At 54.1% G+C, this 27,152-nt stretch overlaps 1 protein-coding gene across 3 annotated transcripts in view; it reads left to right on the forward strand.

The window, feature by feature from the left end:
- Positions 1–26,546, forward strand: part of PNKD (PNKD metallo-beta-lactamase domain containing) — a 60,262-nt gene extending 33,716 nt beyond the window's left edge. For 2 of the 3 annotated variants that reach the window (XM_030325221.1, XM_030325223.1), the window contains exons 3-10: positions 20,261–20,376; positions 20,514–20,626; positions 21,246–21,304; positions 22,019–22,111; positions 22,455–22,618; positions 23,363–23,449; positions 24,379–24,494; positions 24,733–26,546. In XM_030325221.1, the coding sequence (XP_030181081.1) occupies positions 20,261–20,376; positions 20,514–20,626; positions 21,246–21,304; positions 22,019–22,111; positions 22,455–22,618; positions 23,363–23,449; positions 24,379–24,494; positions 24,733–24,906 (922 nt within the window). In that variant the 3' untranslated portion in view covers positions 24,907–26,546. Of the gene's footprint in view, positions 1–6,588; positions 6,750–20,260; positions 20,377–20,513; positions 20,627–21,245; positions 21,305–22,018; positions 22,112–22,454; positions 22,619–23,362; positions 23,450–24,378; positions 24,495–24,732 lie in introns of those variants that run through there. The other variant, XM_030325222.1, reaches the window with a different exon arrangement.
- The last annotated feature ends 606 nt before the right edge of the window (positions 26,547–27,152 follow it).

A 27,152-nucleotide genomic window follows, 5' to 3' on the forward strand; every position in this document is an offset into this window, starting at 1 on the left:
CAGAGACCGGGTTCAACCACAATTGCATGTTTAAGACCTCTGCTTATATCATGTCTGCTAACATTCCACTGACCAAAACAAATCACAAAACCAAGCCCAACATCAGTGGCATGGGGGAGTCTATTTTGCCTTTATGGAAATGTGCACAGTCACATAACAAAGGATGTGTTTACGGGGAGAGATGAAGAATTTCAGAACCGAAGGAAAAAAAAAAAAAGAAAGAAAGAATTGAGAACTGAAATACAATCTACCAAACCCATGGAGACTAACTTTCAGGAAAGTTGAGATAAAGGCAGAATAGAATCTAGAAAGGGACCCACAGTCAAGGGACGTTTGTAAGGCAGTGAGATACTCAACTTTGCTCGTAGGGTGAGGAAAAGCAGCAGCCAGGAGGAACACCAGTTGAAGATATGAACAAGGCTAATAGCATTTCCTCTAAAAATTCATATGGAAGAAGCAAAATTTGTAGATGGTGGGTGGGCACAGACCTTATCTCCTCTAAGGATATTGGCTGAAAGTAAAGGAAGTGGAGGTGTGCCTGAGGTCTCCAATAGCAACTGGAGGTAATGAGAGGGCGTCTCGGCAAAGTCAAAGCACTGTCAAGTATAGGTGTTAGGGGTCCCAGAGGGGTGTCGGGGGTCCCTGAATTGTAGAGGCTCTAATTCACATTGGATGGCCATCTTCTCCAGCTTTGTCCATGAGGTTTGAAAAGGTGAGTGACTGTCAGGTTGGTACAGGTAGGTCTCTGGAGATTGGTAGGCTAACGATGGAGGGACAAGGTGGGTGAGGAAGCTGACAGGTGGTGAGTGGTTCAAGGGACTGAATCCAAGTTCTCACTGGGAGGGAAGAAATGTGGGCAGGAGGGGCTGAGGGGCTGGGAGAAAGCACATGGTTTTAGGGGTTAGAGATAAAGGAGTACAGGTCGTGGGGCTGAGGGGTCAGAGGGAAGGACACTGGAGTTGAAGTTTTCAGGGTAGAGAAGTTTGGAGGGTGTGACCACGTGAGTAGGCTACTGAATTGCACCGAAGGCCTTGGAGTTGAGGTCAGGAAGTGAGGCCAAGGCAGCGTTCAGTGTTACCTATGCAAAATGCAAATTCCTGGGCCCCGGCCAGACCTACCTAGTTGGAATCTTTGTGGGAGAGGCCCAGGATTCTGTATTTTAACAGGCTCCCCGAGTAGTTCTTAGATTCCCTAAAGTTTGAGAACTGCTGAGCTGTAAGTTTCAATGAGCCATGATTGTTGCAATTCCCTGATGGCAGGAAGTAGGAAGACCAAAACAGGTGTCTCCTCAGAGTCTGGGCTGGGTCAGTGGTCGGACTGATGAGGAAGAGTGGAGAGAAGCTTTCAAATGAGGCAGGAGGAGCAATGATCTTGACCTGGAACGGCACATGACAAATGTGGGAGGCTGCAGGTTTCTCCTCCAGAAGGCAGGGCAGCAGGAGGGAGGAAGGGAATAGAAGAGAGGGGTCATGGTCCGTCAGGACAGGGCAGGCTGTGAGGAGGCAGAAGATGTCAGAGGCATTGTTGCTATGCAAACCACGGTTGCAGGGTGTATGGCACACGCCTTGGAGGGAGGTCCACAATGGGAAGGTGAGCTCAGCGTGGGGGCAGCAGATGAGGGTACAGACTGATGTGAATGGGGCTGGGCTGCGTGGGGGCCAGATTATGCTAGCCACCACTGCTGCATCTGGCGAATTTTTCTACACTGAACTCACTGTTCCACCCTGGTCCAACAAGATGTCTCTTTTCTCTAATATTCAAACAGTTCTTCCATATCAGCTCCTTCATGATCGCTCATTGTCACTGGCATTGCCATCATCATCATCATCATCATCACCATCAATACCACGATCTCCTGAATGCCAGCCAAGCACCCGGCATTAAGCCTGAGCCATGATACGAGATGAAGGCAGGCTCTCGATCCTAATGGAAGGTCCCAGGCCAGTTGGGAAGACAGGATTCAGACACCCTGGACAGACGACCTGAGATGGCAAGTGGATAAGGGGCAGGTTCCAGAAGCCCTGGCCCACCCCAGGAACCTGGAAGGAGGCTTACTCTTTGGGAGTTGAGCTCTAAAACCATCACATCACAGGCCAGAATGGCACGGCTTCCGGCCACCTGACTCAGGTCATTAAGTGAGTCTCTCCTAGGAGAGTCACAGAAGCAAACGTTAGCCTTGGCCAGCGCACCCCAGGCTGCTCAAGGGAGGAGGTCATGGGAAAAGAGGAGTTCCTCAGACTTGGCTCTTCTGCAGCCTGCCCTAATGGTATGAAACATGAGCAGTCACCAGGCTGGGTCTGACTCCCTGTTCACCAGCTTTCCTCCTGCGTAGGGCATGGCTTCTGCACAGCCGTCCTGCACGGACGGAACCTATGCTCAGAACTCCAGTCTTGCAACAGTCACGGCACTCAGTGGCAATAACCAAATTATCATTCATTCATTCTTTGTTTCTATCATTCGCTCATTCGTTCAACAGACACTGAACTGGACACCTGCTCTGAGCCAGGCATTGTGCACACCGCCGGGAATACAGTGGTGCAAAGACAGACAGATCCTTCCCTGACTTCATGGGCCTTACATTCCATGTAGCAGGAATGGAATATAGCAGGGTGGCAGACAAGAATCACAAAATCAGGTCATGTTGTGCCAAGTGTGACAAAGGAAGTGAGCAGAGCAGTATAATCGAGAGTGATGGGGTGGGCAACGAAGGCCTCTCAGAGAGTAACGTTTTTTTCTTTAATTTGACATATAACCTAAATATGGTAAATGCACGCATTGTTAGGGCACCGTCTGGTGAATTTTCACATTTGCATATGCAAGGATTTCTCAATGTCTGTACTATTGACATTTGGGGCTGGATAAATCTTTGTTGTGGGAGCCGTCCTGTTCATCACAGGATGTTTTAGCAGTATCCCTGGCCCCTACTTACCAGATGGCGGTAGCACGCCTCCCTCTCCCTTTTGTGACAATCAGAAATGTCTCCAGACTTTGCTAAATGTCTTCCGGGAGGCAATTTCACCCCTATGGGGAGCTCCTGGTATAAGCCATGCAGTCACCAGTCAGCTCAAGATACAGGCTATTTCCATCCCAGAGGGGTTGGCATTTGAGCTGCAACCCAATGGATGAGAAGCTGCTACCTATTCAAAGAACTGAGGGAAGAGTGTTCCAAGAGGGAGCATGAGCAAAGGCCCTGCGGTGAGGATGACCTTGCACATTTGAGGAACAGTGTGCCTGGTCTGTAGAAACAAGGGTAAGAATGGCATCTGAGAAGGTGGAAGAGACAAGCTTGGTCCCATCAAGCAGGAGCCTTGGAGTTGGCCATTTCACTTGACCTTAGCCAAAAGGCCGAGAAGCGATGGAGTCGGCCATTTCAAAGAACATTTGTGTGAGGCACCTGGGTGGCTCAGTCTGTTAAGCATCCAACTCTTATTTTGACCCAGGTCATGATCCCACGGTTGTGGGATTGAGCCCTCCATTCTGGGAGTGGAGCCCTCTGCCCCTCCCCCACTTGCTCGTGGTCTCTCTCTCTCTCTCTCTCTCTCTTTCTGTCTCCAAAAGAACATTTGTGAGTATTTGGTATGTGTCTGGTACCACCCCAGACACTGGAGATTCACATCAAAGATGAATAAATTAAACCTTAGTCCCTACTCTTCAGGAAGACAGTAAAGTCTTCAAGACTCTAGAGTCTGAGATAGACACGTACAAAAAAATATACAGCATGAGGTATTGCATTGAAAGATAGCATTATGTACAAGACCTAGTGGCACAAGGGGGGACATGCATAAGCCCATTCTGGAGTGGGAGGGTTCGAGAAGAGCTTTCTTTTTCTTTTTTTTTTTAATGTATACTTATTTATTTTGAGAAAGAGCCGGCGCGTGTGCAAGCAGGGGAGGGGCAGAGAGAGAGAGAGAGGGAGACAAAGAATCCCAAGCAGGCTCCTTGCTGTCAGTACAGAGCCCGACTCAGGACTCGAACACACAAACCGTGAGATCATGACCTGCGTCGAAATCAAGAGTCAGACGCTCAACCAACCCAGCTACCCCCCAGGTGCCCTGAGAAAAGCTTTCTTGAAGAGAGCACATCTGATCTGAGTCTTTGGGGAACGAAGGATGAATGACACTCCAGGCAGAAGGCACAGCATGTACAAAGTCACAAGGGTGTGAAGCAATGTGATGGGTTCAGGGACACACAAGCAGTTGGGTATCATAAGGTATAAAGTGCAGGAGGGGGTAAATAATGAGGCATCAGTCTGGCTGGGACAGAAGATTCTCATGGGAGAGGAGATGAAACTAAAACAGATTCTGGGGTACCTGGCTGGCTCAGTCAGTGGAGCATGAGACGCTTGATCTTGGGGTCATACATTCGAGCTCCACGTTGTGTGCAGAGATTACTTAAAAAATAAAATCTTTAAAGCAGACTTGGAGCAGATGTTGGAAGTCTTCCAGAGCAGTCTAGGGAAGGAGAAGAGGGCTTCCTGAGCCTACGTGAGTCCCCTAAAACACCCACTCTCACTCCTTATCCCTACCCGTCCTGGCTTCATGTATGTCATAAAATGTATCTTGAATGATTATCTGTCATCTTGTCAATGTGTGTGTGGCTGAAGATTTAGGACTCAATCATTCATGCCTGAGCCTGCATTTCCTGTTTCAGATGACAGAGACTGTGTTTTGATTTCTCAATTTATGCCTGGCACAGCCTTACCAGCAGAAAGGTGTGTTCATGATGGCTTTTGATGAGGTTTCATAATTCTTCCCTTTACATGTAGAGACACAGATTTAGAGACACACTAAGTCCCTTGGCCTAGAAGGGCTTTCTGCAAAGTAGCCTGTCAGTCTTCTCTCCCCTCCGCCTCCAGCATGGCACTCATAGGTGGGAGGCTAACGGCAGGGGCTTAATTCCATTCTATCTGATATCTATATCTATATCTATATCTATATCTATACACTTTTTTTTTTTTCCTGACAGCCCTTGGTGTGCCAGGCATGGAGAAGGAGCTGAATTGCTGGGCAAGGGGACAGGGAGGGAGCAGGCCATAGGCTCTGTTCCTCAAGATGCATCCACATAAGAGAAAGTCCATGTCTGGGGTTTCTGAATGAAACCAGGATTAAGCGTTGGGATTACACTCCAGTCTGGGGATAAATCAACCCATCTCTTGGCTTTTTTGAAGGGTGGGGATGAGGCCTCCAACTCATTGTCCGTATTGATCCTACACTTCCATGCTCTCCACACTGGGGCCCCAGCCTTTAGATCCAGCTGTCTAATCAGAGTCCATGAGAAGGAGAGTACATGGGCCAGTTTATCCAGCCTCTCAGGCCAGAGCACAGGCAGCAGGGAAGAAAACAGGACCACTGCCTCCCCTGCTACCCTCCCCAACCATCTCCCAGCAGGACAGAGAGCTTACTGGACTGTTGACAGCATTTCCTTCCCTTGTTCTGGGCCAGGGCCAGGGCTGGAGCCAGAAGGTTTGCCCAAATTTGTAGGTGTCACCACACCTGCCCTCTACTTCCCTCCCACTGACCTCAACAACTTCTGGAACCCATCAGGAAGGCAGCAATGCAGGGAGTGGGAGGCAGGGGGCGGGGGGAATGATGTGGAAATCCCACTGGGCTTGGGGGGCAGGATACCAGGGTCCTAGTCCTGTCTCTGCCACCTATTGTTGCATAATCCTGGTTGAGTCACACCCTCTGAGCCTCTGTGACCTTTTATCCTTCAGGGCATGGTTTACATGTCACCTGCTTAGGGAGGCCCTCTGCCATCTAAATTGGTCCTCTCTGTCCTTCATATCGTTGCCCCCTCTGCTCACTCCCTTTCTAACAGCACACTTTGTAATCACACACAAGTATGTACGTATGTATGTATGTATGTATGTGTGTATGTGTGTGTATATAAACATAAATAAATGCATGTGCAATTATATTTATTTGCTTATTTGGTTTGTTTCCTTGCCAGCAGATTCTAGGTTGTAGGCTCCGGGAACGTAGAGGCTGTGTGTCTTTGACCCTTGCACTCTCAGAGTCCAGCATAGTGCTTGGCACATAGGAGGCCAGAGAATGCTAATTTAATGAATGAATAAATGAATGCATGGCAGTTGGCCCAAGTGATCTTCCAGGTTCCTTCCAGCTGAAAAAGTTTGTCTAAGGTTTCCCGCCAAGAGGACCATTCCAGGGACTCTCCCAGAGTCCCCCGTTGGGGGAAGGTGGGAGGAAAGCCGGGCGGGGGTGGGGGGCGGGGGGACCTTCGAGCTTCGGTCCCCTCCTAGGCCACTGGAGATCTTGGACCCGGATTAGCGCAGGTCCGAAGCCCACACCGGCCCCGCCTCCCGGTCGGCCAGAGGGGGCGGGGCCAGGCCGCCTCCAGCCGGGTGGCATTCGGGGCGTGCGCCCGGCCGACGGTGGCGAGGGGGCGGGTTCGAACGCGAGTCGCCGGGCGGGGCGGGGCCAGAATGCCCCCCACGGCCCCCAGCCCGGCAGTGCAGGGGGCGGGGCCCCATCCCAGACGGGTTCCCTGCCGAGGGGCCAGGGCAGAGCCGTCGCCTAGCAACGCCCCGCCCCGCCCGCCCCCGATCCGCCGCGGGCGCCTGCCCCCAGCATGGCCTGGCCAGGCTGGTCCGCGCCGTGGCTGTGGGTCCCCGGCTGCGGGCTGCTGCTCCTCGTCCTGGTCCTGCTCGCGAGCCCCCGCAGCTGCCGAGCGCGGCGGACCCTCCGCGGCCTGCTCATGGCGCGCAGCAAGCGGCTGCTCTTCCGAATCGGGTTAGTGTCGGGCTCCGGCGGGATGCGGGGCTCGGGAAGGCGGGCGCGGGGGAAAGGGGACTGAGAGGCGGGGGCCGGGGGAAGGACTTGAGGGTTCGGGTGGGGAGGGGGCTGGGGGATCCAGAGCCAGAGAAGGGCGATCGAAGAAGCGGGCTAGAGAAACCACTGATTTAGGGGGACTGAGGAAGAGAAGGAGTTGAGGGGGGCTGGAAAAATGGGATGCGTTGGGGAAGGATTGGAGCGGCAGACTAGGATGGCCAGGGAAAGGAGGCATGAGAGGACAGCTGAAGAAAAGAGCCAGATGAGGGGCTGGCGACAAGGGAACTGGAAAAAGAGGGCAGGTGCAGAACAGAAGGAATGCCTCAGACCATCAGAGTGTCACTGGGAACGGCGGGCTCCTTCCATGTGTCCCTGTCCTTCTCCCCATCACCCAGCTCCCCACCACACAGTGCAAGCGCTTCTGTCTCAAGCTAGAGTCCCAGCTGTGTAGGGACTCTGTCTCTTTCCTTCTATTCCCGGACCCTGGCCCGTGTCCAAAGCCCCAGGCTGTGAAACCCGACTCTACTCACTCAGATCTGTCGAGGTTCACTGACCTCCAATGACTTTTTCCTGTCAGACCCCCTTTCCTGAGTCCTCACTCTTTCCTTCCCCCTACTTTTACCCTTTCCTGGGCCAGACCAGGGCGGTAACCAACTCTGATCTGCCATGGAGACACTAAGAGCCTGGGAAAAAACCACAAGAAGCCTTCCTAGGGCCCCAAGAAGGCTTCTTAGGGCCCCTAATCTGTACCCACAGCCAGCAGGGCAAGGGGGCAGGACCTCAAGCTTGAGGGCAGCTCTGATGGGGACAGGAACTGTGGGAGCCCTGGCCGCTGGCCAGGTTTGGGGGAGGGCCCAAGCCCGGGAATTTCCTGAGCTTCAGAGAGGACATTGTATGATTATCCCTCCTCCCCAGACCACCCCAGGTCTTCCAAAAAGCTTCAGCCCTAGGATTCTACTCAAACTCAGTCTAAGGAGTAGAGATCTAAAGGCCTGGTGGGGGGAAAACCAGAAAAACATGGGGGGAGAGAGAATCGTGGGTGCCTTTGGGGCATTCACATCTCTAATGGCCCAAACATTGGTCATATTCTTTTTTTTTTTTTTTCTTTTTAAAGCTATTTATTTATTTATTTATTTATTTATTTATTTATTTTTGAGTAATCTCTAAACCCAACATGGAGCTCGGGGCTCAAACTCACAGCCCCAAGATCAAGAGTCACATGCTCTAACACTGAGCCAGCCAGGCACCCAACATTGGTCACATTCTTGATCATGCTCCAACCGAGTCACCATAGCTCTGCAAATAGTGTTAAAATAATGAGCTTTACAAGCATTTAAATAATTTCATATCTGGGACCCACAAAATTTCTAGGAATTGTACAGCTCTATTTGGGGAAGGATTTTTAAAATTTACTTCTGGCTTTCAAAATCAGTAATGCTGAAGTCGTACAAACAGCCTGAGGAAGTGGAAAATAGATGTTTCCACAAAGAACTGGAATCAGAAGTCCTGAAATAAGAATTCCCAAGATTGCTGTCCCAGAATCCTGAGGTCTTGGATATTCGTAGAACTTAGGACCTGGGAGTTTCCAAATCCCAAAACTTGGAATTCTCGGAGAATTTCTTTGGAATTCAGTATTCCTGTTGGGCTTTCCTGTGTCTGGATTTCACCATTGCCTTGGAATCACCTCCCAAAATTTGCAGAGCAGAAGGGCGTGCCTGGAATCAGAATTCCAGACCCTGCCCCTCCATGGTCTGGGAAACAATTAGTCCAGTCCCTTGGGGGAGAGGCCGCTTGCTGCTGGGAGGGACAGGGGGTGTTAGCAGGAAATGGTCTGGGGGAAATGGGCAGGTGTTGCTGCTGTGGGGTTGCCTCCAGGAAGGATGGGGGCGGGGGGGTGACGGGACAGGCCATGATGGGAAGGGGCAGAGTTCACGGGCACACTCCACCCTAAATGTGTGGCTGAGAGGAACACAAATAGAAGGTTCCATTGGGGGCTGGAAAGCAGGTGATGGAAATACTAAGAGAAGAGTAATTATTGTCATTAATAACACTAATCACTGGTGTTTGACAATTTTATAAAGGGGTTTCCTCAAACATAACCACAGCTGCCTTGGGATGGGGATGACTGGGTACCGCGGAGGGTAGATCCAGGCTAACCTGAGATAGACACACACATTCGAGACTCTGCAGGGCATGGGAGACAGTGAAGCACATGGCAGGCGGGTTCAACAAATCTGCTTTTGAATCCTAGGTTTGTTGCCTAGTAACCATGGGGCCCTGGACAGATAACTCAGCCTCTCTATGCCTCAGTTGTTGGCGTCTGTAAAATGCACCTGGTGATAGTACCTACCTCGTGGGGATCCTTTGAGGATCAAATGAAATTGTGCATATTAAGTGCAAAAGGTCTGGCTCATAGTAAGTGCTTGGGAAATGTTAGCATTCGCTCATTCTGTAGCATGGAGAATGGATGCGAAGGTGGCACCAGCTAGGATCTTTCTGGAGCTTTCTTCCTTACTTCTCCTGTTTTCCAAGCCTATCCTGTCCACCCACCCCTCAGGAAATCCCACATCCCTTTATTCATTCATTGAACTCCTAACTCTTCTGGGTTGGGATTGTGGGATCACAGATATGAACAGAGTCTGGTTGCTGCTTTACAGGAATAGGGGAAAGGAACATGTGAAAGGGACCCAATCTGGGGCAGGAGACAGGGCATGACAAGTTCCCCAGGGAGTGGCAGGGTATGCCTACGGAGGCTGGGGTCAAGGGTGTGGGACTCTCCCATGCGTGCCATCTACTTCGTGCCTCAGTTTCCCTTTTGCCCCTTTGCCTTCTCAGTGGTAGTTGAGGGGTTGTTGCAGAATGGGGCCCTGAGCAGAGCCTCAGGGGGCAGGGGTGAATGGGGAGCAAGGCTGGGCTCATCCAGGGCTGGGAATGTCTCACAGAACTGAGAAAGTAGATGGTAGCCAGCCTTTGGGGATAGACAGTCCTAGGTGGCAAAGCCCTTCTACCCTCCCTGACCAAACCCCCTCTTCATTCCTAGGCATAGGGGGTCTTTCTTGACTCTCCCAACCTAAGTAAGACCAACTGGCCCTGGGACAAACCTTGCTTGCTCCACTTCTGCAAGAGGAACGCCCTCCTCTGGGGCCAGTAGGGTCCACTGACTTGATTTCAAGGAGTGGCAAGAATCCTGGGCTGATGATTCTTGAGTAAATGACCCACCTGCTTGTGACCTGAATGAAGGCTGGGGTAGAGGCAGTGGGCTGGGCCAGCCCCTGCATGAGGGGAGCAGAGGGTCCTTTTCCTTTCTGCAGGCCTTTGGGACCCTGGGGAGCTACAGCTCCAGCGTCCACAGTGGCCTCTTTGCTGCAGGGTAGTTTCCAAAGCATGGCCCTGAGTGAGTGTTTCCTTCCCCAAGCCACAATGCCTCCAGAATGGAGTCCACACCCCTCACCCAGGCCTTTGGGACCCTGGTACACCCCCTCCACACCTGGCCCAGTGCCATCTTCCCCAAGCCCTGAGCTCTTTCTATACTTCTGTCTGGGCCTATCAGACCTTCCTTCCTCCCTACATCTCTACCTGTCGAGTTTTGTTGCATCCTCAAAGCTCACCTTCAAAATGTACCCAGGGGTGCCTGGCTGGCTCAGTCACTAGAGCATATGACTCTTGATCTTGGGGTCTTGAGTTGAAGCCCCATGTTGAGTGTAGAGTTTAGCTTAAAAAAAAAAAAAAAGAAAAAAAAAAAAGAAAAAATATATCCAAACTCTGAAAACACTTATCCCCACTTCCACTGTTAGCACCCTGGGCCAACCCACAGTCTCTTCCCAGGCCTCCTCAATTGACTCCTTCCTTTGGCATCTGTACCCCCAAAGTATTCTCAGCACAGCAATTGGAACAAAACCGTTAAGATTTACGTTAGAAATGTGCCGCTTCTCTGCTCAGATCCCTCCAGAACGGCTTAAAGGCCCTCTGAGAGCAGCGCATCCCCCACCTCACCTGGTATGCTGTTCACCTTGCTCATTCTGCCCAGTTGGCCACTTCACTCTTCCCGGAACACTCCAAGACAGGGTTACCTCTGCGCCCTACCACTGCTGTTCTCTCTCACTAGAACCTTCTTCCCCCTGATGGCCACATGGTTTGCTGCCCCACTCCCTTCAGCTCTCTGCCCAAACTTCACCTTACTGGGGAGTCCTGCCCTGACCATCCCCTGTAAAAATAGCAGCACTCACTCCCCTGTACTCTACCCCCTCTGCCCTGCTTTATTGTTCTCCGTAGTACGTATCACCATATGACATCCTATATATTGACATGTCTATTTGTTTATTGGTTTTCTCCCCCAACCAGAATATGAGCCACACAAGGGAAGAATCTCCTTTCACTCCTGTATCTCAGCTCCCAGAACAGTGCCTGGCACAGAGGTGGCCCTTGTTACAAGTTTTTGGAATGAATGAAAAGCTTGGCCCCGGTGCCATCTTTTCCATGAAGCCTGCCCTTGCTCCCCAGTCAAAATTCATCTCTGCCTCTGTCGTGACCCTTGGCACTGGCATCCCCCTTAGAGCTTTCATTACACACTCTTGCTTGTTCTTGCATTAGGTGTTCCCAGATCTGATTCCCCCACTGGACTCCAAGCCCAGGGAGCAGGACTGAATCAAGAGGGCCTGGCATTGGGATGAGGGAGAGCAGGGGAAAGCTGAAACAGACCAGAATCCAAATCACACAAAACCCAGGGTTATTGGCAGGGATTATAGGCAGGGAGACATGGCCAAGAGGCCTCCAGCAACGGCTGTGCCTCTGGTCCTCCCTGAGAGCCCTCAGCAGTGACTTCCCCTCCCTCTGGGGGGGATGGATGGAGTCCTGAGAGGGCTGTGAAGGCTGCAGAAGCCCAACCCGGGACAGGCATAGAGACTGGAGATAGGCCCCGTGGTCTCCCAGGCAGGCTTGTTTTTTGTTTGTTTGTTTGTTTGTTTGTTTGTTTTTTTAAGTTTATGTATTTATTATTGAAAGAGAGAGTGCACAAGGTGGGGAAAGGCAGAGAGAGAGAGAGAGAGAGAGAGAGAGAGAGAGAGAATCCAAAGCAGGCTCCAGGCTCTGAGCTGTCAGCATAGAGCCCGATGCGGGGTTCGAACCCGTAAACTGTGAGATCACGACCTGAGCTGGTCAAACGCTTAACTGACTGAGCCACCCAGGCGCCCCAGGGCAGGCCTGTTTTGACCACGTGCAGGTACTGCCCCTCTCCTGGGCATGGAGAAGTCTCCCCCCTCTCCCCCCGCCCCAGGCATGCTGGCAGCTTCAGGAAACTCACTCTCTAGGGCCATTTTAGCTGTCTCATTAACTTCAGTTTCCTCAGTTTTGAGAAAGCGTAAAACATTGAGCCTCTTTCTGTTCCTAAGGGTCCTGGGAGCAGGCCTGTTCCAGCACAGCTCTGTGTCCTGGTCGCCTTCCAGGCCCCTCGGCCCTCAGACAGCGTTTCTGGGTTTGGTTTCATAAAGAGCGTCAGGTCAGACGCAAAGCCTGGGGCAAGCTGGGTCCTGGGGGATCAGAGGGCAGATGCCCAAAGGACCTCTTGACCAGAGGCCTCAGCCACCTGGGCTTGCCCATCGGGTCCCAGTGGAGTCTGGGGCCGGAGCTGGATGGGAGAGCTAAGGAGAGCCCTCAGGCCTCTCTTGCCCAGGATAGGGAGACTGCCCGAGGGAGGAGGGGAAGAAGAGCTCCATCGTGTGCTCTCCCTGGGTGTCTGAGGGAGGGGGGGGAGGGGTTGTGTCTCAGTCCCCAGCTGAGGCCCCATGGGGCCTCCCAAGGGGCTGGAAGTGCAGACTCAGAAGCCAGAGAAGCCACACTCTGTTCAGTGCGGCTGGGAGTGAAAGGTGTGCCAGTGACCCCTCACTGGGGTGGCTGTTGCTGTGTCCCAGCCCTGACTCCTCCGGGCAACTGCAGGGAATCACCCGAGTCAGGCTGTCCCCCTCTCCCCTCTCCCCCTTCCCCCTCCCCCCTCCCCCCTCCCCAATCTGCACAGCGGTTTTTCTAAGTCCCAGAGGACCAATTAAGGAACTTTCTTTTCTTTTTTTTTAAATTTTTTTTTTTACGTTTATTTTTGAGACAGAGAGAGACAGAGCATGAATGGGGGAGGGGCAGAGAGAGAGGGAGACACAGAATCCGAAGCAGGCTCCAGGCTCCGAGCCATCAGCCCAGAGCCCCACGTGGGGCTCAAACTCACGGAGATCGTAACCTGAGCTCGTAACCGTGAGATCGTAACCTGAGCTGAAGTCGGATGCCCAACTGACTGAGCCACCCAGGCGCCCCAGGAACTTTCTTTTCTTTTTGGTGAGGTGACAGTGGGTAGTTCTGGGCCCCAGAACTGCTGGATGAGAATCTGGGTGGGGGTGGGGGTGCAGGCAGAAGAGGAAAAGGTAAGAATCTTCTTGTTTAACCCGCAACCCCAGATCACTCTGATGCAGCTGCCCAAGGCACGCATACATCCCAGCTTCCTGACGATGCCTGGGAACCCCATGGCAGAGAGTTTGAATCCCACATCGGGCCCTGGGGTGTCAACATCATCTTGTAAATCATGTGACCTTTTGGGGCTGAGCTGCTCTTTCAAGGAGGAGGAGCACTCGGTTTCACTGAGAAGGAAACTGAGGCTTGGGGAGTGAGTTCCTGCTTCTTGCCTCTGGCAACAGAAGAAAGGAAGCTGTAGGGCCCCAATTATATGGGGCAGTGACTTCCGGCTAGGTGGGAGGCTAGGAGATAGGACTGGTTCTTCCCAGTAACTGCTTCACATTTCCTGCCCAGGGTCTGTTCTGCCTTCCCACTCTTCTGCATCTGGTGCATGATGCTACCCATGGAACCATCAACCCAGTCATACATCCAGGATTAGGAATCAGTCGAGATTTGAAAGGGGCCTTCAGGATTCTCCAGTTTAGGGTGTCTTACCCTGAGGCCTATGGGGTCTCGGACCCTCTGCATTCATGGGTAAAATGCCACACATGTAATAAGTTCGGCCCAAGTCTGAGTCTCAAAAAGGCTAAAACCAGGGATCCAAGAGGCTCCAGTGGCCAGATCCTGGGTTGTGTGTCTGGGTCACTGAAAGTGACCCTAATGTGGCATTTTTGTCAGCAGAGGCCCTCAGAGGCGTTGGGTCTGCCCCAAAATAGTTCAGGCCCACTCATGTCATTCTTCCCCCTGATTTGGGTTTGGGGGGGTGCGGATTCTAGCGGTCAAGGGTGTGTACTCCAGGATCAGGCTGCCGGGGATGAATCTGTGCCCCACCGCTGGCCTTGGTGTGATCATGGGCGGCCCCCTCCCCACCTTTCCGGGCTTCAGTGTCCTTGTTTATGAAATGGAAGACTGGTAGCAGCTGCCTCCAGGTCGCTTGGAGGCCGACTGGAGGCGATTGATGGGAGGCACCTCACTCAGCTTGGGCTGCCCTGAGGTGACGTTGGGGAAGAATGGACCAGTGAGCTCCAGAGCTCAAACACACAACGTTAAACTGACAGACACACTGTGGGGAAAACAGATGATCTGACAATAGTTAACCTGCCTGTGCAGACCCCCATCCAGTGCTTCCTCCAGCTCCTCCATTCAGGGGCCCTGGGTCCAGACCCCAGGGTCTGGGCAGCTGGGATTTTGTGCCTTGTGACACAGCCCACCCATGTCCTTGGGTCCAGTGACCCGCTTCTCAGAGCACCTTGCTTGGCCAGGTGTGTGGGTGCAGCAGGGGGAGGGGAGGACTTGAGAGGCAGGTGGGGGAGCGGGGGAGGGGCAGAGGTGGTTGAAACTTGGGCCCCACAAGCCTCCACTGGGCTTCACAGGGTCCACAGCCGGGCCTGGGGCCCACTGAGCTGAAGGAACACCTTCCGTTCCGGTCACTTTAACACCTGGATGTTTGGCACCCCCCACCCCGACCCAGCCTTTCCTGGGCACTCAGCCAGCATTTTCTGAGTGCCAGTTCTGTGCTCTACTAGTGCAAGGGGCCTCCCAGGGGGGTCCGGAGGAGCCACGAGGAGCAGGCTGGGTCACCAGCCAAGTCTGCCTCCCCCATGCATGGCACTCACTGATTAGACACTGGATAGAAGTCGATGAGGTCCCTGCCACTGAGGGGCTCAGCTCCTGCCACCCCCAGGGGTGGGGGTGGGGTGATGGGGGGTGAAGCTGAATGTTCTAGATGGAGCAGAGGAAAGTGGCTTTCTGCTGGGGTAATCAGGGTGGGTTTGAGCAGAGTCCTGAAGGATACTTAGGATTCCAGTAAGAGGAGGAGGCCTGGAGGGTACTCGAGGCCAGAGACCTGCCGGAGCTGAGGCAGGATGGTAGCTTGAAAATTTAATGAGTTATTTCAGGCATTCAAAAGAAGATGGATAATATAACAACCTCCACCCCCACCGCCCAGCTTAAGGAACAAAATATTACTGACACTGTGAAGTCCCTGTGGCCACCCCCGCAGCCTACTTCCTTCCTGCCTCCGAAGGAAGCCTGCTAACCTGCACATTGACCATACGCTCAGATGCCTTTATTCTCTGACTACATACATCTGTATCCCCAAACAGTACAGATAATGGTTTGGTGTGCTTCGGCATTTTTAATAACTATTGTCAGATTGTCTGTTTTCCCTACAGTATGTCTGTTAGTTTAATGCTGTGTGTTTGAGCTTTGTGCACGTTGAGTGAGACCTAGTGCTCCGGATGATCGTGTGGTGACACTCTCCTGTCACCAGTGGGGAGCCAGCGAAGGCTTTTGAGCAGGAGCAGGACTCATTCAAAGGTGGCGTTTTAGGAACTTACATTTTTCCAGTGGTTTACGGTTTGGTTCAGAGGCAGAGAGCTGAGGAAAGGAGGCTTTCGTACGGGCCTTGTGAAGAGCTTCTGGGGCCTGTTCCCTGGGGCAGCCTGTCTTGGGGTTGGGGGGAGCAAAACTGAGAGGGTTCTGTTTTGGTAGCATGTGGCAGGGACAGGGTGAAATGGTGGCCTAAGCTGTGCCACTGGGAGGATGACGGGGCCTTTCCCAGAGAGAGAAGACATGGCGGGAGGGGCTGACGAGCATGGTTTCAGACCCCGGTGATGATGACACCCAGCCAGCACAGGAGGCAGATGAAGAAGAAGCCACAGCTCTGGGACTGGAGAGAGTCACGTGGGGGTCACTGTCAGGGGAAGAGCAGGCCTGAGGACAGGATCCCAGCAGTCACTAGGTCCTTGCCCCCACCCCAGGTCCTTCCCCTGCTCTGGACAGTGATCTAGACTCAGGCCCATAAGGGCCACCTTGTCCCTCTCCCCCACAGCCAAGCAGGGCACAGATCTCAGGCCTGGCGTCCGTTCCCAACTTTCTCCATCTCCCCACTCCTCCACTCTGCTCCCTTAAACGGCTCCCTCCAACACTGCAGGCCGGCAAGCTCCCAGAAAGGGAAGTCAGAGCGCGTGCCTCCCCGCTTTAAGAACCACCAGCAATTGGGGTACCTGGGTGGCTCAATCGGTTAAGGGTCCAACTCTTGATTTCGGTTCAGGTCATGATCTCACAGTTTGTGGGTTCGAGCTCTGCATCGGCCTCCCTGCTGATGGTGCAGAGCCCTCCCCCCCAGCCCCCCCCCCCCCCGTTTGGGATTCTGTCTCCCTCTCTCTCTGCCCCTCTCCCTACTCGCTGTCTCTCAAAATAAATAAATAAACATTAAAAAAAATAAAAACCACCAGCAGTTTCCTGCCCCCTTCCACTGCCTGGCCCTGCCCACCCCTCTGACCCCTCCCCTGGCACCCTCCATCCCTCTGGCCCTGCCTACAGACTCCGAGACCTCCTGGCAACTCCCAGAACATGCCCCACTCCTGCTTGCTTCAGGCCTTAGTGCTGCTGCATCGCCCAGACAGTCCGCACTCCCTCTCTAATTTCCATTCCCAGCTCATTTGTGACCCTCAGAGAAGAGACAGGCCTTCCCTGAGCACCCTGTCTCCAGTAAGACGGGCTCCCCTCTGCTGCCCTCTTCCACCACCAGCTGCTTGCGATTGATTTGTTTCCTGGGTTGGTGTCAGTTGGCCACTCCCCTCTCTATGTTGGCAGGGTCCTGCCTTGCTCTCCGCTGTCTGCACCATGTCCAGCACGTGCAGGAAATAGTTGCTGAAAAGAGTAAATGAAAGAAAGCGGCCTTGTTCACGGCAGCCTCTCAGGGCACAGTCCCTCCCTTTGTGGATCTTGACCTTCGCTGGGAAATCAAGCACATATAATAAGCATCCAATAAGGAAGACAAGGGAACATTTATCAGGTCCCTCCCAAATGTGGACAGCCACGTTCTAACAGCTGTGAGGGGTGCCCAGCTGAATTCGGGAAGGAAGCGACAGTTGCTGAGCCTTCCCCCCACCAGGCCCTCGACCGACTGTTAACATTTGTTATCTTGTCTCATGTCACTGAATTTTCACACAGCCCCGCGGAACTAAATAAGTCATGGTATCACCACTTTATAGATGAGGAGCCCAATCTAAGAGACCAATAACTTGCCCAAGGACACTGGGCTGGGGGAGCCAAACCATGACTGGAACCCAGGGCCCCCACGCTTTCCATAAGCCTAAGTAGGAAGAAATGAAGTCAGGAACAGGACTCCAAGCACAGATGCGAGGTGGTGTCGGGGCACAGAGGAAAGGGTGATTTTATTCCCTGATTTATTATTTTGTAAGTTTTCACTTTGAAATAATTTCAGACTTGCAAAAATAGCTCACGGGATTCCTATACACCTCTCACCCTGCTCCCCTGAATGTGACGTCTTCCATAACCACAGACAATTAGCAGAACCAAGAAACTGACATCCATAGAAACTCTTTACCCTCCAGACCTTACTGAAATCTTCTCAGTTGTCTTACTGACATTCTTTTTCTATTTACGTTGTCCCAACCAATCCTCTCGTTGGGCACAGAGAATCAGCAGCCCCTGCCAGCTGGCTCCCTTCCTCCCTCTGGGGACTTTTACACTTCCGGTCTGTCCAGTTCTGGGTGAGCCTTCCCCACATTCTGACACAGCATGCTCCCTCACTTCTTGGAAACATTACCCTCCAGAGAGGCCTTCCCTTGATGTCATCATTCTCTGTTCTGTTGCCCAGTTTTATTTTGTCACTTTGACTTGACATGTCTTTATTCTCCTGTCTGTCCCACTAGAATATAAGCTGCTAGAGGGCGGTGACTCTGCCTTACTCACTGTGCGCCCAAAGCAGGCTAAGAGCAAAGGCCTCACTAACCATGGTTGAAGGCATAAAAGTGTGAAGCGGCTGGAGCTGATTTGAAAGCACAACAGAGGGGGGCCCATGAAAACTGCACATCCAGACACAGAAAGCATGGCCAGACCCTCCCGTGGTGTATCCAAATCCCAACCTGCACACGTGTGTGGGTACCCAGAGCAGGGATCGCAATGATCAAACTCTGGCAAAATCGAGGAAACCTGCTTGGTTTTTGAAGCACGTGTATGCAAATCAGCCAGCTCTTCCCAAAGGGGGGCCTGAAGAGCGGCTGCCCCTGCCCCCACCACCCCAACAGAAACACAGCAAATCTCTGTAGAGATTTAGGGTGCATTATCGACCCCCCCACCCTGTACCTCGACCTCTCTGTCCCAGGCTTAATCAGCCAGAATCTCTGCCCCTCTTCTGACTTGCTGTACAACCCTAAACATTGGCACAGAGGCTTTTGGAAGCCCCCACCCGCCCTCCCAGCACCTGACCACCCCAGCCTACTTCCATTTTCCCTTCAGAGAGGCCAGCATGTGGGACAGCTCCAGGTGGCTCGATCTGAGACGGCTGGGCTGCTCACATTATTTGCAGGGCCTGATGTAAAATGGAATTTGGAGCCTTTTGTTCAAAGAGCAGGAAAAAGGTGCCATGAAAGGTACTAAAATATAATAAGCTTTTCCTTTCTTCTACAGTTTCTCTTTTGACCTGTCCTCATATTTTTAGTTTGCTACTTAATGTCATTCTAAGTAAAGAAAAATTAAAAATCTGAGTCATTAACATGAATTTTGCCTTTTGCCTTAGTCTTAAATGACATTTAAGTCACATATGAAATCACTGAAACTATGTAATTCACATTTCTTAGCGTGTATGCAGATAATGTGTTTTGTTCTTACCTGAGCAGTGGAAAATGCCGCACAAAACGAAGTTACCTGTTTCTATCCCTTTTGACACACACGCATTCTGCCAGCTCTGTCGGCCTTCAGCTCACTCAGGAGCGAGGGAGGACAGAAAAGATGGGACAGATAGGTTACCCTCTTTCCTTTTCCTTCTGTAGCATCTTTTACAGCGTAAGTGGTCGGATCATACAGAGTAATAACACGAGTGAGAAAGGATGGACAGGGCTTCTTGGTCATTGGCGTTTCTTAGAATGCCACTAACTTCCTTCTGCATTTAAAGCCAATTCTGGTTTGGGTCAGGGTGTGGCCTCTCGGGCCAGCCGGTGTGCCCTTTAGTCATAGGTGTGTACTCACCTTGTAACCACTTGGAGTCCGAATGCCCACCATGACGGATGCACCAGAAGCCCGGGCTGTGGGCACCGCGCACGCGGTGTGGGTGCGGGGCAGTCGGGACAGAGCGCACACGTGCTCTGTCATCTCCTCCACCCACCGCCTGTTCCCTTGTCAGGCTTCACTTGCAGGACACAAGTTCTAAGAAAAAAATCATGAAGAGCTTCAAGATGGTGACCACGGAGCGCTAAGCCGAGCGCAGGGGCCTTAGGTGACCGCACAGGTCACACGCCCGTGAAGCTTGCCCTGCCTGCCCGTGTCCTGTGTTTGGAGGCCTCTGTCACTCACAAGTCCCCTCTGTTGTTTGTGCTGACTTGTCGCCTTTTCCTTTCTCTGTGCAGCGCGTGGGATGGCCTGAAATCGTGGCCGGAGGGGGGAGCGAGTGTGGTCAGACCGTCCAGCCTACCTCTCCCTGCTTCCTCCACCAGACAGCCAGACAGAACTTTCTATAGTTCCGCAAAGGAGAGCGCGCTGCTGTCTGCCGCCTCTGGGCCTGGCCTGTTGTTTCCTCTACCCCAGTGGCTCTCAAAGTTTGGTCCCTGGACCAGCAGCAAGCATCACCTGGAGCCCGTTAGAAATGCAAATTCCCAGGCCCCGCCCCAGACCTGCTGAGTCCGGAAGGCTGGGGATGGGGCAAAGAATCTCTTTTAACTCCCAGGCGTGATTGTGATGCACCACTGCTCTCCGGAAACACTTTTTACACCTCATTTCAGCTTCCTAACGAGTCCACCCTTCTCGTGGAATAACCCCCTCCCCTCTGAGTCCCCTCTGAGTCCCCTCTGTGAATCCCCCAGCTCACATCGCCCCTGATGGGCCTGGGGCTCGGGGTGTGTCCTTCACGGCAGTGTACTGAGCAGGGCAAACAGTAGGCACGAGAAAACGGTAGCGGTGCGTTGACTTGGGGGGGCGTGGCCAAGGGAGTGGACACGTGGGACCTGGGCATCTCCGAGGGCCCCACGCCCACGTGCAGGGGCGGGGCTGAGCACAGACATCCCGCCCCGCAGGTACAGCCTGTACACCCGCACCTGGCTCGGGTACCTCTTCTACCGCCAGCAGCTGCGCAGGGCTCGGAATCGCTACCCCAAAGGCCACTCTAGAACCCAGCCCCGTCTCTTCAACGGTGAGCTCTGGCTGCCCCGGGGCCACCATCGCCCCAGGCTGTGCCCACCCACCCTCCCTGCCTATACCCCATCACACGCCCCTGGCTGCTGGGCTCCCTACGCGTCACCCTGTCCACAGCCCATCTCTGTCCCCCAGGAGTGAAGGTGCTTCCCATCCCCGTCCTCTCAGACAACTACAGCTACCTCATCATCGACACCCAGGCCCGGCTGGCTGTGGTTGTGGACCCCTCTGACCCTCAGGCTGTACAGGTGAGGGGAGGGGCGGGGGGGGGGCAGGGGTACCTGGTGTCACTAGAGAGGGGCTGACCCTGATCCCTCTGCCAGTGGAATGTGTCCCCTTGCACATGCCCTCACACATAGACCCCCACAACCACAGCGGGGTTAAGGGCCAGTGTCCAGGGCATGGCTGGGATGGGGGGAGGACAGCCGTGGGGGATCTGAGCCACAGGGAGAGGGATGCTGACTCAGGACCATGGTCTGAGGTTTCTTCTGTCTCTCACTCTCTGTGGCCCCTTTCTGACCGTCTTTCTTCTCTCCTCATCTGTGTCTGTCAGTGTCTGGATCTCTCCATCTTTCCTTCCCATTTCTGATTTCGCTGTATGTGGCTATATCTGTGTGATTACGCGCCTCGGGTCTCCACCTCCCCACCCTCCCCCCATTGCCCTTGCTCAGTCTCAGCTTCCCCCCTTCCCCCTAGCTCCATTCTCTAGCTCTCTCATCCTCTAGCTCCTCTCATCCTCTCATCCTCTAGCTCCATCACCTCCCTGTCCCTCATCCTCCCTGCTGCCCCCTCTGCAGCCAGCACCTGCACCCCTGTCCCTCTCTGCACACCACTCCTCAGTCTCAGTGCCTCCTCTCTCTCTCCCAGGCTTCCATTGAAAAGGAGGGCGTTGATTTGGTTGCCATCCTCTGCACTCACAAGCACTGGTAAGGGACTGGGGTGGCATCTGGGTACGGATGACCTTCCCTGGCCGACCCTGGCCCCAGCGGGCTTGTTGGGACTGGGCCTAGGGAGGACAGGCTGGGCTGGGGGGCCGGGAGTCAGGATGAGCGGGCACCCACCTTCTTCCTAAAGCCACCAGGGCATCAGCAGAGAAGGAGGGCAGGGGCGGGTCTCCCACCCTGCACTTATCAGACTCCTAAAGCCCTAGAGGAGGGCAGGGCAGGCATTTATCTCTCATTCCGTGGGCATGTAGTAGATGCCTGCTGTGCTTGGGACGTGGGCAGACCTCGTGAGTTCTTTTCTCAAGGAGATTATAGTCCAGTGGGGGAGACAGCCCCGCATGACAGTGTACAACGATGACAAACATTTAGGTGGCACTTGGCACAAGGTGCAGGAGGTGGGGGGTACTTGGTGAAGTGTGACCAGGTCCACTTGGAGAGACTAGAGGCTGATGACCCTGGAGCTGAGAGAGGCCAGAAAGATCGGTTGGCATTGGCTGGGTGACAGAAGGGAGGGGTGGCAAGTCACGGGGATGACCTTCCGAGCAGGGGAACAGCTTGAGCAAAGGCCTAGAGGTGTGGACAGCTTGGCTCACTTCAGAAGCCCGGGGCTCAGTGCCCAAAGGCCTGGAGATCTGGAAAGAGGAAGGCAAGGAGGCCCAGTACCATTGACCCTCAGATGTCTCTGCCATCCCACAGGGACCACAGTGGAGGGAACCGTGACCTCAGCCGGCGGCACCAAGACTGTCGGGTGTATGGGAGCCCTCAGGACGGCATCCCCTACCTCACCCAGTAAGTCCCTGACCCCAGGGTGGATGGTCCTTCCGTGGGCCCTTTCCCGCACCCCACCCTTCAGTCGAGGATCGCAGGACTGCCAGAAGCTGGGTCTTTGCTGATGCCCTTCCTGACCCTTAGAGGGCAGATCAGAGCCCATCTGAAGACTGGCACTACCCACCCCCCAACTCATCCAGCCATGGTCCCCAAAAGAGGAAGAGGCGAGGGTTTGGATCTGAAGCCCTGGGCATCGTGGGTGCCTTCCCTCTTTGGTGTGGAAGCTCCTTGGGCTTAGGGTGGGACAAGGAGCAGCACATCCCAAGCTCTAGTACCTTCTCTCCGCTATTGCCTTGCTTCTCAGTCCCCTGTGTCATCAAGATGTAGTTAGCGTGGGACGGCTCCAGATCCGGGCCCTGGCCACCCCTGGACACACGCAAGGCCATCTGGTCTACCTGCTGGATGGGGAGCCCTACAAGGGTCCCTCTTGCCTCTTCTCAGGGGACCTGCTCTTCCTCTCTGGCTGTGGTGAGTTCCCCCAAAAGGGAAGCAGGAGGAGGGGCCAGAAAGGAGGGGGAGAGGTCAGGACAGGGACCCAAGGACAGCCACAGTCCCATGCAGTGCATTAAAACTTTGGTTTTAGCACAGATTTTGCCTTGACAGTTACTCCCATCTGTATTAGCCCCCCCCGCTTTTTTTAATACCTTCACAACTTCCTACAGGGGATGGACAGAATGAGACAACACTGGTAACTGAGTACAGACCTCACAGGGTATTTGTTTCCACCGTGGAGCCTAGTTCTCTGCTACAGTCACTGGAGAGACTGGGTTACAAAAAGTGGAAAACCTCCAAATGAGAGGGTAAACCGTGGGTGGGGGAGGACCACAGTCCCAGGCTGCACGGAGTCTCAAAGGGCAGCACTGGCAAAGAAAAAAGTGCTCCGTGGAAAAGAGCAACCCCACACCAGCTGTGCTTGGGGCCCTTAGAACTCAGCCTGAAGGTTCTGTACCCCCTCCCCACCCACATGTCAGTACATGCAACAGAGGCTTCAAACAGGTCTGGTTGGGGAGTGAATATGTGGGCTCAGCATCCAATGGGAAGGACGGCACGGAAGCCTGGGGGAGTGGGTATGGCAGGGGCAAGGCTAGGGCTGCTGGCCAGTCCCAGCTCTGCAAGCTGGTCCCCACCCCTGCAAGCTGGTCCCCACCCCTCTTACTTACGCCAAGCTGTGTTCTCCTTGTATCTTGTAACATACCCGCCGACCCTCACCAGGACGGACCTTTGAGGGCACTGCAGAGACCATGCTGACCTCCCTGGACACGGTGCTGGGGCTGGGGGATGACACTCTGCTGTGGCCCGGTGAGGTGCCCCTCCACTCCTCCCTCACTCCCCTAGAGTCCCAGCCCACCCAGCTTCGGGCCCAGAGGTGACGCAACTCCACCTCTGATGGCTCCGGGGAACCAATTCTAGCAGTCAGGGCAGAGCGCCCTTCATTTTGGAGCACTGGCTCTGAATGCCTCTGCTTCTCACACTAACTGCCCCTGACAGCCAGCCCTCTGCCTCCTGGGAGCCCTGTAGGCCCTGGTGCATCTCAGAGACATGGCTGATATTTTATAGCTAGAGCCTAGAACAGAAAATAGCCTTTGCTTATCGGAGAAGTCAGTGAATCTACTCTGCACGCATCCAGATCTATACTCCCCATGCATGTACGTTGAACGTCCATTTGTCCATCCATACAGACACCGCATGTCCCTACACACACACACACACACACACACACACATCGGATATCCATAGTTTCTAAAACGCATCACTAACATGTCAGTTAATCCTCAAACCATATATTTATCCATCCATTCATTTGACAAGTGCTTTATTGAACACCTAACATGTGCCAGGCTCTGTTCTAGGCACCGGGGACACATCTGTGTTCTAGTAGCATTATACTTTGTTTTCTCCACTTGCCAAATGAGAAAATTGTGGCTCAGAGAGGTGCCACGATTTGGCTGAGGTTGCACAGCTGGGCAGGGGCAGAGTCAGGGCTAGGATGCAGGTCCCCCGGCTCCAGGTCTGGTGGTTTTCCCCCCTGAACTGCTTCTGCCCCTTCACTCATGGCTGACCTGTGCCCACATTCAGAGAAGCAGCTCCGTGTGGCTGGGGCTTTCCTGGAAGGGCCACACCTCCCCCTGGTTGTCAGGTACCCAGAGGCCGGTGGGTAGGGAGGACATTCTCTGACCCCACCACCAATCTCTGTGTGTCCTGCTCTCTGCTCCCGTGGTGGTCCTCAGGTCACGAGTACGCGGAGGAGAACCTGGGCTTTGCGGGTGTGGTCGAGCCCGAGAACCTGGCCCGGGAGAGGAAGATGCAGTGGGTGCAGAGGCAGCGGATGGAGCGCAAGAGCACGGTGGGGGCTTGGGTCCAAGAGGGGCCCGAGGGCACTCCCCAGCAGGAGCCCCTCTCTGCTGAGCTGGGGCCTGCAGGCCCCTCCCCAGAGCTCTGACGGGGGAGGGGGGGGCTCCGTTCACAGGCCTTCAAGCAAGGCCTCCTGGACCCTGAGACAGGGTAGGGGGTGGGGGAGGCTTCCTTGACTGGGTCTATTTTCCAGATTCTCTCCGCTCAACCTGGTGCCTCTCGTCCCACAGTGCCCGTCCACCCTGGGAGAAGAGCGCTCCTACAACCCATTCCTGAGGACCCACTGCCTGGTGCTGCAGGAGGCCCTGGGGCCAGGCCCGGGCCCCACTGGGGACGACAGCTACTCCCGGGCCGAGCTCCTGGAGAAGCTCCGCCGGCTGAAGGACCTGCACAAGAGCAAGTGACAGCCCCCACCCCATCCCAGCCCGCCCCCCGCGGCGGGGAGGCCACCCGTCGCCCGCACCACACCATCGCTCTCATCGCTACCACCCGCCACCTCCACCGGCGCCCACGGTGGGCATCAGTCCCAGCACTGTCAGGGGAGGAGGGTCGAGGTGATGAGGACGTGAGACCGAGGAGGAGGAGGCTGGTGGAAGGCTTGGAGACCCCACCGGGTGAGGCTGAGTTATCCAGGCGAGAGGAAAGGCGGAGCCTTGGGACATCTCCAGAGCCAGCTGGGAGGGCGCCTCCTCTCCTGCCCTGTTCCTGCCTGGGCAGTGAGGGGTCATCTTCCCCCTTCTCCCATCCAGGGTTGGGAAAGAGGGTCCCCCAAAGTGGCCTGAGGTGTGGTGCCTTGGAAAAGCGGTCACTCAGAGGGGGAGCTGGGCTCTGGTGTCCTGAGACACTGGCCCTCCTCCCCAAGCCTCCCCCCCCGCCCCTCCCCCCCCCCCCCCCCCCCACTCCACAAAAGCATTTTTCAAACAGCCATTTCTGGGAAAGATGAAAGGGCTGGAAGTCTGGCTGTCTGGACAATCTCGGCCTCAGTGACTCCCCTACAGCCTGGAAAAGGGAGGGTCCTGGTTGCCACGGAAACTGGAAGGCTCCTCGTGCAGCAGGCCTCCGCCCCTGCCTGGGGCCCAAAGGACTCCCCTTTCCAGGGGAGAGAAAGCCATCTTCCGGCCCGGCCACGGCAGTTTTCTCCTGACGGTCCTTGTTCTTAGGAACTTCTGCCTTGCTCTAACTCCTTCTTTATCCTCTCAGTCCCGCTCTGCTTTTAGTTATAAAGACATTATTCATCTGGCCCTCTGCAGTTTGCCAAGAACATCCCCATGTCATTTCTCATTTGATCCTTGGTCCCACCCTGGCTGGGGGTGGGGGTCTGCGCAGCAGAGCGCAGAAGTCAGAAGTCCGGGAGCAGACTGCTGTCAGAGTGGTGGCTTCCAGGACCCCAGGCCTGGGCCCTTCCCCGCAGCTCAGCCTCTCCTCTGGTCTCTAGTCCAAGTCCTGGAGCCAAAGAGAGGAACCATAACGTCCTCGAGCGGGCATACCTCGGGTCAACCAGGAGCCTTCGCTTCCTGTGTGCAAGCCTTCCCTCGGGCTCCGCTCACCTCTGCTGAGACTCCAAGAAGACCCCTCCCTTCAGCTTCCCCTCATCGTCCCGCCTCTGCCTCCCTCTCCAGCCACAGCCTCTGGTACCAACTCTAGCAATACCACCAGAATAGAGTTCCCTGTCCCCCAAGACATGCAGTTTCATGCCTCTGTGCCTTCGCTCATGCTGTTTCTTCAGACTGGAATGCCTTTCCCCTGCCCCTCCGGCCTTGTCTGCCTGGCAAACACCCATTCATCTCTCACAATCCCCCTCAAAGGCCCCCTCCTCCGGGAAGACATCCCCCATGCCCCTCGCCCTCCAGGCTACCTCTGCTCTTTGTAAATGCTTCTCTCGTGGCAGTTATCACACTGTATTTTACTTGTTTACATGTTTGTCTCCCCTTCTAGACTGTGAACCTTTCAGGGCATGGACTGTATCTTAATGCATCTCTGTATTTCTGCGCCTAGCACGGTGCCTAGCACACAGTAGGCGCTCAATAAATCTTGGATGAATGAATAATTTAACCGGGGCTTGGTCACTCAGTGAGATCGTCTTTATGGCTGGTCCCACTTTCCCGTCTCCGTCACAGGTCTGCTAACTTGGAGTTACTGCTCTCCAAGAGCCTTGGCCGGAAACAGTGCTATAAATACATGCTCCCGTGGCTCGTGTGCACTTGTTCGGGATTACAATGTGCTTCCCTTAGCGTTTTCCAGAGCTTGAGAGGCACAGGTGCACCACTGGCAGCGAGGGAGAGGAATAGCACTGAGGGGCAAGGCCTTGGTGCCGGCCCCTCTTGACGCGTTCTAGCAGAGTCAGACTCCAGGTCAGCACTGTCCGTCAACCATCTTGAGTTAAACGTTAACACCATGGTTGTGTTTTCATTGTATTTACCTTTGAGGCCAATGTTTTTGGCAAGTGATAGCAGTTTTCTTTTCTTTTCTTTTTTTAATTTATTTTTTCTCCACAAAGTGACCAGAGTTTTCAACTCACGAAAGAGGAACAAAGTCCAGGTGGCATTGTGGGCATGGCAGAACTCTGCAAGGTGGCCCCGACATGCCTGACGACTGGGAAGTACCAGCTTAGTTCCACATTTCCTCGGGGCCGGACCAAGGCATGGTTTTC

The sequence above is a fragment of the Lynx canadensis genome, chromosome C1, assembly GCF_007474595.2.
Source record: "Lynx canadensis isolate LIC74 chromosome C1, mLynCan4.pri.v2, whole genome shotgun sequence".
NCBI classification, from domain to species: Eukaryota; Metazoa; Chordata; class Mammalia; order Carnivora; family Felidae; genus Lynx; species Lynx canadensis.